The sequence below is a fragment of the Anarrhichthys ocellatus genome, unplaced genomic scaffold (assembly GCF_004355925.1).
Source record: "Anarrhichthys ocellatus isolate YVR2014 unplaced genomic scaffold, GSC_Weel_1.0 scaffold14, whole genome shotgun sequence".
In the NCBI taxonomy this organism is placed as follows: Eukaryota; Metazoa; Chordata; class Actinopteri; order Perciformes; family Anarhichadidae; genus Anarrhichthys; species Anarrhichthys ocellatus.
In genome coordinates this window covers 7,107,530-7,119,617 of record NW_022280044.1, presented here as the reverse complement: position 1 = coordinate 7,119,617, position 12,088 = coordinate 7,107,530, and the positions used below count along the sequence as shown (strand labels likewise).

The window sequence follows — 12,088 nt, the reverse complement described above, 5'->3', positions numbered from 1 at the left end:
AAAAGTGTTCCTTTTCTAAAAAAAGAAAAAAAAAAAAGAGGGGAGTTTTCCTTTCTCTGAAATCCTTTAAATACCTCATCCACCCTTCCCCCCATCCTCCTCCTCCCCTTTGACCCTCAGCCCTGCCCCCCCGCCGACCCCCCCCCTGACCCCCCCCCCCCCCCCCCTGCCCCACCCCTTCAGGGCCAGCTGGACACCTTTAACCTCAGGCTTCCCAGCAGAGCAGGACTGGTCACTCTCAAAACACATTCAAGCTGATCTGGTCTGTGCGCTGAAGGAGGCTGGAAAGACACAGCTGCTCTCCTCGGCGTCTCCGGGAGACGGATGAGTGTGGACTTGTGTGGTTTGTCCTTCATGCAGGATTGTCTTTTTGTCAAGACGCTGAAGAATCATGCAGAAGAGTTCTTTGCATTGTTTAGTTAACACTTAAATCAGGTTGACCTATTCGAATACAAGACCATTTTCTTTTTTTACATTAAGACAAAACACAAGAATAAGTATTATTTTATGCAGGTTTTACCTTTGCTTCAATACCGATTTCCTGAGAATGTGTCTGTCTGCGTTCCTGTCTCACCTGTACCGCCTGGCGTCCCTGCTGAGCGTCTGCCAGCAGCTGGATGGTGATGGACCTGCTGTCCTGCACGGCGTCTTGCAGGTACACGAAGGTGTGTCCAATGTGACGGCCGACGCTACACTCCCTACAGATCGGCACCGAGCAGGACTCACAGAAGAACAGAAACACCTGGAGACATAGGGAGACGGATGGACAAATCAGTCTGGTGTTCCAAATCATACGAACAACAGCCAAATCTGATAAACTGGAGAAAGATGAGGGTTATATCAAAAGCTATACACTCAAATTGACCGTTTATAACTTGAGATGTTGAATACAACTGACCAATCATTTTAAATTGTCTCATTGTCTCTCACTAAAACATTTTGAGCCAAGATTTTCCTACGCTTCTTTGTGTAAGCGTAGTAAAATCACTTTAATTTATATTACTTAATAACCATATATAAATGTTTGACGGTCTTAATCTCCGTTTAGTGTTTAAATGCAATCTTAAAAATTATATTCTGTACCAAAAATATACCAAACTAACATAACCTGTAAACGTATCGCTAGACGGTAAAAGTACATTTAAGTTCTTTCCGATTTGAGGGGGCGTTCATGTGAATTTTGCCAGTCAGGATCTGTTTTTCAGATTATTCCAACACCACATGAATGTAGCACACATTCCCTGTAATGTTAGTGAACGTGAAACACATTGCGTGTACAAACAAACAAGACAAACCGATACGAAAACATAACCTCCCGCTGAGGTTGACCTAGCGTTAGCAGATTTCTTGTTAAAAATGTGATCGTGAACAGGTTGTTGCTATACTTTCACTCCTTTAACCTCTGTTCTGATATTGACCTGTGGAAATGTGATAATGTGGTCAATGTTTTTATAAAACGGAAACAAAGATCTATGTCCCTCCCCTCTTCCTACAACGTCCTACGGCAAGAGGACAACTCAGCTCTGTGAAAGCTAATGTGTTTTCCCTGAAATGGATTGGCAGGATGAAAGCATTAATCAGTGTCTCTCTCTCTCTCTCTCTCACAGAGCTAATTAACGAGAAAAGACCATGAATGATAAGATTGTCATCCATAAACATGTGTTACCAGGGAGGCTCATGTGACGTTAGTTTCCACATGGAAGCGTACAAGCTTCTGAGCAACGAATGCGCCTTCTTTCCTACATTTTCATTGATTGAAATATATACCTATGTATGCCATTTTAAACTCCTATTTAGCAGAGATGCTTGGTGTGTGTGTATATATGTATATATAGATAGATAGATAGATAGATAGATAGACAAAAAAAGTCCCTCGAGATAGGAAGGGAAAAAAAAGTAATTCAACCTTTGTTGCTCAATGCTAAGCTTTGCTTTAAACCCCTCGTCTGAATGCTGATTGTTTGTAATGGAAGGCTAATGAAATATGCACTAGCCATCATATCCCAGAGACACCAGATTAATGGCCTCCAATAGCAGGAGGCCTGAGTGGTCAGAGGGAGGGGCCTGCAATCAATCCATCAATAATGGCTTGTTCCCCCAGGGAGCGGCATAATCTAATGACACACACCTCCCCCTTTATCCGACTTCCTCCTCTTCTCTGCCTTCTCCTTGAGCTCCCCCCTTGCATCCTTTTCTTCTAGTCCTTTTCTTGCCATCTCTCTTTCTGCTAAACCCCGTCCGCCATCTCTGCACCGCTCCGTCACTCAGTGCTCTTCTTTACTTCCTCCCGGCCCATCCCACCCCCGCCGACATCGCCTAAATTCCAGAGGGACGTGACACACGCACACAAAAGCAAGGAATGCAGCTGGGATTCGAGTGGAGGAGGAGGTCTAGTACCTACTTCTCATCAGAGCCCGATTCAAATCTTACTAAACTAAATGTATAAATATCTTAAGTAATCACCATTGTATCCCAACCGCCGCTGCATGTGCACATCAACACTTTCTAGTGATTATAAAAAGCCATTTCTAATGAAGGCCGCAGCCCCAACGAGACCCTTAAATCAGATCACAATCTAAATCAGCCTGATTATGTTTGAGGTGAATCACACAGTGATCTATAACATGCTTTAATCATTTAATGTTGGCGCGCTTCAGTTTCTTCAAACATGAAAACATTACATACGGACCCTTTTAGTAATCAGTGCTATCTTCTGACTGTATTATCTCTTCACAGTCCACATCTGTGTGTGCAGAAACATGGCAAACAACAGATGCCTGTTATTGAAAACACTGGAGTCCTATTTCACAGAACTAGGTCATGTCACAAACAGGCTTCTGATATCTTACACACTCGCTGCTGCTCATGTGCCGTCAGCAGGTCAACAGTCCTCGTGGTGAGACACGCTCACTCAAACCACACACACACACACACACACACACACACACAAGGTTGTAGGATTGCATAACACCCCCAGCCTCTTGGAACGCCAGTCAATATTATCGACCCACACAGGATACTGGCTCCTCATGGAAGGATGCTTCTCTCCCTCTCGTCTTTTTCTGCCTCCCTCTAAAAACACATCTTTTGGAAGCTTTTTTGGAGACAAAAACGAGCATTACACACAAGCCAGAAATACAGCTGCTGCCTATATACATGTGGCACCAAGAACAGAACGCAGGGATGTCGCAGCGGTGCCATGCAAGAACACACCAGGAACCTCCAGGGTGCGTGCGACGTGGAAAAAACAACTTTAAAAAGGAAGTGAAGTGGGCATGGTGTGCTAATAAAGTTGTAAATTCCAAAGAGAACGGCCTAGGGGGTGGGGGGGTGGGGGGGGGCTATTCAGGGAGTGGTGACTCCCCACAGAATGTATCTCACACATCGAAATGCATTCCCTTGCAAAACTGACTTGATGAAAGTAGACTTGATGTGTGATGGTTTGTCTTTAGCTGGAAATAGCCCGAACAAACACGCCATCATCGGCTATAAAGCTGTGAGCGGCAGGAGAGTGAGTTATTGTATTTCATTAGTGCACCGGATGTTTCTCTCTATGTTCGTCTGTCCATTACGCTCCTCCTTTATGAATTTACACTCACATGTTGGGGTGTGTGTGTGTTTGAAAATGTCTCGCCATAAACCAAAGAGAGACCTCCAAAAAACAGAATTTAAAGACTGTTTTTGTGATCGTGGTGTTTGTTTTTGCTGCCATTTAAAACCATTCAAATGAAGCTGTAGACGATTAATCGATGAGGAAAGAGATCAATAACAATTTTGATAATCTATTTGCAGATCTCTCTCTGTGTTATTTCATTGTACATTTTATACCTTTAGGTTTTTGGCATGTTGGTTCAAAGTATTTTTTTTATAGAAAATAGATATATTCTAAAAAGAAATTTGACAAATTAAAATCCTTAATTTGAAATAATAATTAGTTGCAGCCGCAGACTAATGCTGCTTGTGCACCAAGCAACCCAAGTACTGACAAACACTACTCGTGGATTAGTAATTCGAGTAACTCATCTAAAGCTTAAAACGGTTAATAAATGATGGAAAGCGGGATGGGTCATTTTAAATCTACAAAGTAGCACAGACACACAAGCCCCACTAAAAGCACAGGGCTTTAAAACCCTGTTTAGACATTGTAGTAACATAATACACATTCTAATCCGAGGAGGAAAACAGCACCAGAATAAACGCATGGTGGCTGTACTGGGCCCAGCCCCCCCTCCCTCCCATTATGCTCCCTCGCTCCTAAGCACTGGGAACTGGGGGAGAGGGCACGAGCTCAACTGGCCAGTAAAATGCATCCGTGCAGCACTCGCTGCCTACGTGCAGAGTGGGGGGAAGGGACGAGGGCCATGTAATGTCACACTGTGGTGCCACAAACCAGGCTGATCTGAGACCTGTGAAAGCAACGTTCCACCGACGGGGAGACGCTCGGGACCGCCTGCGATGTTTGTGTCTTACTCTACACCTTGTATGTCACATGCAAGGGTAAAAAAATATGCATTTCCTCAGCAGTTTGTCACACATTCCGAGTGCTTCAGAATATGTTTTGCGTCCCCTAAAGTCATGGCTTGAACTCAATATTCAACTGGAAGTAAAATGATAGTATTAGCAATACTGTTAGCGGCCCATTGTGAGGGAAGTAGGAACGACGAGAGCCGTTTTTAGAGATGAGATCAGACTGTGTTTCCTCTGGGATTTGGTTTTTCCAGCAGCAGTGAGCAGAGGCTCAGGTTAGTGGGATTTGATCTGTAAAGAAACATTGTTTTAACCCAGAGAAACAAAAACAGATCAAAACCACTGGGGAAAGTATTTTCAAAGTTCAAAAAGTAACATTACATTTTAGTATTTGTTTGACTTCTTGAAATAAACACTTTTTCTTCAGTACGTTTTTTTGAACCGTGTTGACCGTTTCTTTCATAATCCTTAATGCCGGGAGTCTATGTACTCTGCATTCTACTGCTGAAAGGTACACACACACACACACACACACACACAAAAGGGAGATTATTCTAGAAGCTGTTGACAGACGTCGGTGTGTTCAGCAGCTTTAGACAAACATGTAATAAAGGTGGTTTCCTTCTGATAACCTTTATTTAAACATTCTTGCGTGCACTTTTTCGCCCCAAAGGCCGTATTCCTACTCACTAAATAACGTACAATTTCACCTCATGACAACTACGCACACAAAGTTAAGTGTAAAAAAACATTACACAGAGTCAACATAAGCTCTCTTTTTACTGGACAATTTACTAAATACTTAAAAAAAACACAACAAATGACGGCTATTATCAAATTAGTAAATGCTGTTGTTTTTCCTATGAAGAAACTGCGTATTAGACAGATTTAAATCTCTAAGACACATACGGCCAGAGATTTGCACCATAAATTATGTGAAAAATGTTGGGTATTTGGGGAAAGTCGTGTCAGGTAAGTCTGCAAGGCATTTGAGAGATTTGATGACGAATGCATAACTCTGTGTCAGCATGGCTTAGGCACTAAAAGCTGATAAGTTCTTCCACTACCGACGATACTGTGGAGCGTTTCCTGCACAATATCCCTAATTGAGGGAATGTTAAACAACAAGCTTTCCTCTCTGGATTATCCATCTGTGAGTAAACTAGGGAGAGAGAGATTAGAGATTAGTTACTTTACTTATGAGGAAACAAATAGACAGCACCAGCACCCCTAGTCTGGATAATCTGTGGAATACCAAATCCCAACATTCCCAGCAATCCCAGGAGCACCATCTGCCAGACAAAGCCCCATTTATGGAGCTCACATTCACCTCCTCTAATCTTTTCCAAACACCCTCCATATCTTGCTCACATGTAGTTTTTTTTTCCTTCCCTCTCCGTTCTCTAAATCACTCTTCTCTCGCTGCTATTTCCTTCCTTCCTCCTTCCTCCTTCCTCCTCCTCTTCCTCTTCCGCTGCCCTGCCCTCTCCTCTCCTCTCCTCTCCTCTCCTCTTGTAGTAACCCCTGTTGGCTTGCAGCCACGGACACAACACACGCACACGCACAGACAGACATGCCAGCCGATGTTTTGAAACTCTGCCAGATACGACAGAGGTGGAGAAGGGGCGGTGGCCGTAAACCGGCGATCTGATTGGACGGCCCCCAGAGCAAAAACAAACCACAGTCAGCTGGCCTCCTCAGTCAGCGAGCATGTAGTGTGTTTAATACTTGAGCAGTAAAGGGAAAAAGGAGCAAAGGAAGTAAACGGGTGGGAGAGATGGGGGTCGATAAAGCAAGGGAAAGGGAGAAAAGGGAGTTAAACAATAAAGTGAAGAAGAGAAAGAGGGAGAAACACAAGAGGTGTGGAGCAGCTGAGATGCAACTAATGCGCGCCTGTAAACAGTCACAGCTATTCCTGGTCACTGAGACATTAGTGAGCATAACAAACCCCCCCTCCTCCTCTTACCACACTCACATCAAGCACTCAGTGTTGTTTTGACTGCTCATGTATGCCAACAAAACATGACCATGTTTAGTCCTAAAACTGTATCTTAAGATGCTTTGTTTTGTACACACACGGCTCTGTCCCAAAGCCGTCCTAAAGAGCACGACCGTTGCAGTAAATGGAAGACACGAGGACTTAGCTCGTGTCTTGAGTTGTAGCATTTATTCACCGACAAATAAACCATTTTACGCACTGCTACGTTCACAGCTATAACGTTACCGTTTACTTATTCACCATAGCACACGAGACACTCTTTGAAACGCTCCGTCAGAAGCCCTGACAGAGTCCCGTTACGCCTGGCCGACACACAGCTCACAACCTAAGCAGCTAAACCAGGAGTCTGAGTGGGAAAGTGGCTGCATGAGTCCACGACCCTGTGGCTGCTGACTGGTAACGAATGATTGATTTTACCCGTTTGTGCGTCGGGGTTATCGTTGCGGCTGGGCGGCTTGTTGGCCACTTCAACCACATCACAACATGCATGCAAGGGAGTGGCACTAATCTTGTCGGTTAGCGGTTAATGATTGGTTAACCAAGGTCGGCCAACAGTCAGAGAAAAACAAACTAAGTTAGCATCCTTCGCTCTTGCACATACTTGAGTGACCAACGCAGCATGAGGACAGTGTGTTGCATTAGAGCCATGTTCAACTGTTTTTGCAGGACGATGCTGTGATTCTTTGTTTTGATTGAAGGCCGTTAGCGCCCACACCGTATCAGTACATGAGCATGGCCTTACTATAATGTATTAAACAAATCAACCAAGCGTTAGGAGTCTGTGGTCGATTTGCATGCTGCAAAGACAAGAACAGAAAACAGTCAGCAGAAATGTAGCGCTCAAACTTTAACTACAGCAACATCTGACAAACAAGCATATTCAAAATACAAAAACACCTATGGTGGACAAAATGTGGCAGGAAGCTGTGCAATGTCCCCCAAATAGGGTTGAGAGCTTTAACGTCAAATGTGTTAACTGCGCAATCCCGTTGAGTGAGGTCAAATAATGGCCAATTAAAAGCCCATTTGTGCCCAACCACTGAGGAGGAAGTAGCAGGTTCCAGCTTCTGAATGGGTTTTAAATCCTCTTGTCAAAGGGAATGTGATAAATGCCTCCCTTTCTATCCATTAAATTTATATGACCCAAAGTCCTCAAATGGACATCAAAGCGAGGACACACACACACATACACACTCCCCCCACTTTTAGCCTACATGAAACACATTCACAACACACAGGAAACGCACTCTAATTACTGGTCACATGTTGTGCATTAAACCCTGGAAGTACAACTTCATATAATCCAACTCTGCCGGCTGTGTGGAAACACACACACACAAAAATCATCTTCAGAGGATAACTACCTACAGATGGGAGATGCTCTCAGAATGGAATAAACGCTCACACAGATACTTCCAGGAGTGATGAAATGTAATCACTTGCCCCCTCAACGGCAAACAGCTGCTAAATCATGTTGAAGAGACTTTCTGCATCTACAATGTCCATTGTCTCTGACAAAGACAGGAGTTGGACAGAGGAAATACCCAGAGAGAGAGAGAGAGAGAGAGAGAGAGAGAGAGAGAGAGAGAGAGAGAGAGAGAGAGAGAGAGAGAGAGAGAGAGAGAGAGAGAGAGAGAGAGAGAGAGAGAGAGAGAGAGAGAGAGGGAGAGAGAGAGAGAGAGAGAGAGAGAGAGAGAGAGAGAGAGAGAGAGAGAGAGAAAGAGAGAGAGAGAGAGAGAGAGAGAGAGAGAGAGAGAGAGAGAGAGAGAGAGAGAGAGAACCCAGGAGGTATAACCTCAAGTTACAGGAATTCCTCTGGCCTTGTATCAGCGTCGGGTTAGGTTTCCTTACACACATTCTCCAGAGAGGGGGGAGTGAAACTGGTGATCACAAAGCCAGCCCAGCATGCGTTTGTTAAAGTGATCGTCTTCCCCTTACAGAACCGGATAAAACAGCGGAGAAACCCTACCAAAGGAAAGCAGAATTGGGGGAAGTGTGTGTAAAGACTGTGTGTGTGTGTGCACAGCCAGGCAATGGCCACAACAATTTTTTTTTTATCTGAAGCCCTGATGGATTATGGGGGATTATCGTGTCATTAGCAGTCTCTCAGACGGAGCTGCGTATGTATTTGTATGTGGGAGGGCTGACATCACAGCGAGCAGAGGGCACTCCTTTGATGTAATCCAATTTTCCATTTCGACTACAGACACACACGACATGCACACACAACGTGGCACCCTCTCAGTGTTTCAGATGAGTAACAACTGACATGTATGCTGTTTAAGTAGGCCAACACGTTCACTCATGTGAGCACAAAGCCTATATGTTCTCATCAGTGTGTAGTCGAGGAGCCTTATATTCCTAACCGAAGCCTCTCATTTCACGGTCAAGCTGTCTGTTTCCAGACATTTTGGGAATCAATTAGGGTTCTACAATTTCAGATGCATTATATTCCCATCATGATGAATACAATAACAATGGGTTAGCTCAATATTACTGATGTATTCGTGTGCGCAGAATTGGGAGAGAAGTCGTGCCAAAGCAAATAAATGTGATATTCACTCCACGGCCTCCATAAGAAAAAAAGCAACATAAGCTCCCTCTCTCTCTCTCTTTCCATACAGTTGATTAAGTTAAACATGAAGTCAGACATTTCACCTGTTTTTCCAATAGCACGGTCTTAGTAAAGTTTGATGATGATATCAATTCCCCAAAACCAAATGAAGCAGTGGAGCTGGGTGATGGACAGTGCCTCTGCTTGCTCAGTGCTTACAGGTAAAGAAAGACTTCTCGTGCTTCACTCCCTCCCACCGGTGAGTGAGTGAGTGAGTCATTACTGGGGAAATGAAGCCCTTACTGGAAAACTGCGCTCACCTATTTACTGGCAATGGAGAGAGGGAGGGGCAGAAAAGTTAATTGGAAACGTGAACTGGGCTTTTGTGACTGGGCCCTTCGTGTTTTTAAAACTGCACGACTGAATTACACGTAACAATATCGCAGCGTTTGTTATTTACACTCGGCACACTTTAAAACGATCACTAAATAACTCTGAACCCGACTTTGCATGCTTTGCCTTTCCAATAGTTCTGGAAACGTGTTGGACTCGTATAATAGAGATTTGGGAAGTCAGAAGAAGACAAAATAACGTGTTACTCATGCTCTTGTGGTGTATTCCCTCCAGCAGCGAGGAGAATTCCTTGAGCCCCTCATCAGAAACCAGAAGTGGTACAAAAGTATATTTCCCAAGACCCCCTTCCAATGCTATTTGTTATTCTTCCTGGCCATATGACTAAACTCAAGAAAAAAAAAGCTGCTTTCCTGTTTTACAGGCCTTTGTAGTTTACTTTGCCCAGATCACATGGTCTCTTTGGGTCCCGAGTTCCAACTTGTCTTTCCCATTATCAGAGAGAACCTGGATCTCCATAATATGTCCGTGGATAGGACTTCCAACAGTCATAGAAACATGTGTGCAGTTACTACAGGGGGCCTCTCTGGCCTGGATGGATGGTGTGGTACAGATTAACCAGACTCTGCATGTGTCTATGCTTATGTGTGTGTGTGTGTGTGTGTGTGTGTACGCAGGGTCTGTGTGTGTAAATCCAGCTCAGCACACGTGCCTGTTCGTCTCTGGGGCACTAGGTGAAGAGCCACTCAGCACCCTTTGAACCTAAGGCCATATGGCCCCCAGTACGGTTCTATACTACACACACAACTCTGTGGGTGTGGGTGTGGGTGCGCAATACATATAATCCACCAGTGTGAAGAAACCCCATGAATGATATTAAAAAAAAAATACTGATAATGTCTGTGTCACATTCAAATATGTCCCCTTCCTTTCTAAATGAACACATCTAGACTCTTCTTCTGTGGTCCCAGGTGCGGTAGTTTCTATATCGCTCCACTCACCTCGTTGTCGTGGTGCTGGCAGAAGCTCATCTGGTCCTGGAACAGGGACAGCAGGGCGAAGTTGTTCTGCAGGGACTGGGCCAGGGACACCTGGTCCGGGTTGCTGTTGACGTTGACCCGGCCCAGGTGGAGGTTCTTCCCCAGACGCTCGATGAAGTGGTCCTTGGTCAGCCGCACCCTCTGGTGTGCCCGCACACAGTTGTCACACAGGTACTCCTGGCAGTCGAGGCAGTGGGAGGTGGCCGGGTTCTCCTCATCGCAGGAGCTGCACTGGGGCTCTCCCAGGTGGCTGGGTAGCAGGAGGCCTCCGTGAGGGTGATGGAAGCCAGAGGAGCCTCCACCTAAGCGGTGGTGGTGCTGGTGGTTGTTGTGAAGGTGGTGGCCATTCTTGTTCTGAATCTGCTCCTCGGAGCTCACCACCACGTCCAGCAGGTTGCTGAAGAGGAAGTTGGAGGAAGGCAGGGAGTCCACTCCGGCCTCCTCGGAGATGCGTACCTTCTGGTCGCAGGTGGGGCACCGCAGCTTCAGCGGGTCTCCTGGGCTCCGCTGGCCCTCCAGACACGGCCTGCAGAAGGCGTGAAGGCAGGGCAGCACGTGGAGCCTCCTGGTGGTCTGGCTGGAGGAGGACGAGGTGTGCGAGGAGGACGATGAGGTAGAAGAGGAGCAGGAGGAAATGGGAGCGGAGGAGCCGCACAGCTCCTTGCAGAGCGGGCAGGTCTGCAGGTCCGATTCTGGGAACGAAGCCATCTGTGGGAGTCAGGTCAGCGAATCACAGGCTCAGTTTACAACACGCGCAGCGATGACGTTGAGGTATTTATTTGGTGGACACATCGGCCCCGTTGTGTTGTGTAGAAAATAAAGTTGTATTTGAGGTAGATTCATGAGGTATTAAAGTCAGTTCAACAGTGAAAACGGAGCTTTTTCCTCCTGGATTATACAACTCTGACCCGAGGTAGGCAGACTATTTCTGAGGTAAATAAAAAATACTTAAGCTCTTTAGATCATATAGATTCTGCTGTGTAAGGCATTCACAATTTTTTTTACATTTTCTGCTTTTTTTCTCTCCCCCCTCCTCCTCCTCCTCCTCCAACTCCTCCAAATTTAGGCCCGTGTCGTCGTCGTTTTGTCTTCTCTCTCTAGTCCACCATCCGGGTCCATTCAGGCGGCGTTGGGCGCAGCCAACGGTCGGTTGGTAATCGCAGCGCGAGCCTCGGACCGCGAGACCGTAAAATATTCATCAAAGCGATCTCATGGTGTGTCACAGGGAAGTATCCTCCGTGTGCGGGTGAATTCACCGGTCCGACCTTGTGAAAGAGGACGCTTTACAGCGCTCTTTTTCCCCGTTCAGTCGGTCGGTTGGTCTCCCTCTCTGGCTCTCTGCGTGGAGGAATGCGCAGGGGGCTTTTCCCCCCTGGCAGCGCCGAAAACAGTGCCCTACAACCCGGGGGGAAAAAACCCCTAAACAACTCGGTCCAACGGCCGACTGGATCTAAATTGCGTCCCGTACCTCGTTGTTTACTCCCGGACGAATTAACGTAAACGTGGGTGCGTGTTGCTGCAGCTCCTCGGGTCGCTCTTATCCGATTGAGAGGAAAAAATGGACCCACTTCCGCCCAAAGGAGGAGAGAGGGGTGTGCGCCAAACGCTCGCTCCCGATAGCGAGAAAGGGGGAGTGTTGTCACGTGCGCGCGCACTAGATAGATCGATATATACTTT

The 12,088-nt window shown here is 45.9% G+C and overlaps 1 protein-coding gene across 1 annotated transcript in view; it reads right to left on the bottom strand.

Annotated features, from left to right (window-relative positions):
* The window catches only part of trim71 (tripartite motif containing 71, E3 ubiquitin protein ligase), a 27,008-nt gene extending 15,030 nt beyond the window's left edge, over positions 1-11,978 (bottom strand). Inside the window, exons 1-2 of the mRNA XM_031853853.1 lie at positions 10,373-11,978; positions 575-742 (exon numbers count right to left, since the gene is read on the bottom strand). Coding sequence (XP_031709713.1) covers positions 575-742; positions 10,373-11,119 — 915 coding nt within the window. The 5' untranslated portion in view covers positions 11,120-11,978. The remainder of the gene's footprint in view (positions 1-574; positions 743-10,372) is intronic.
* Between the last annotated feature and the right edge of the window lie 110 nt (positions 11,979-12,088).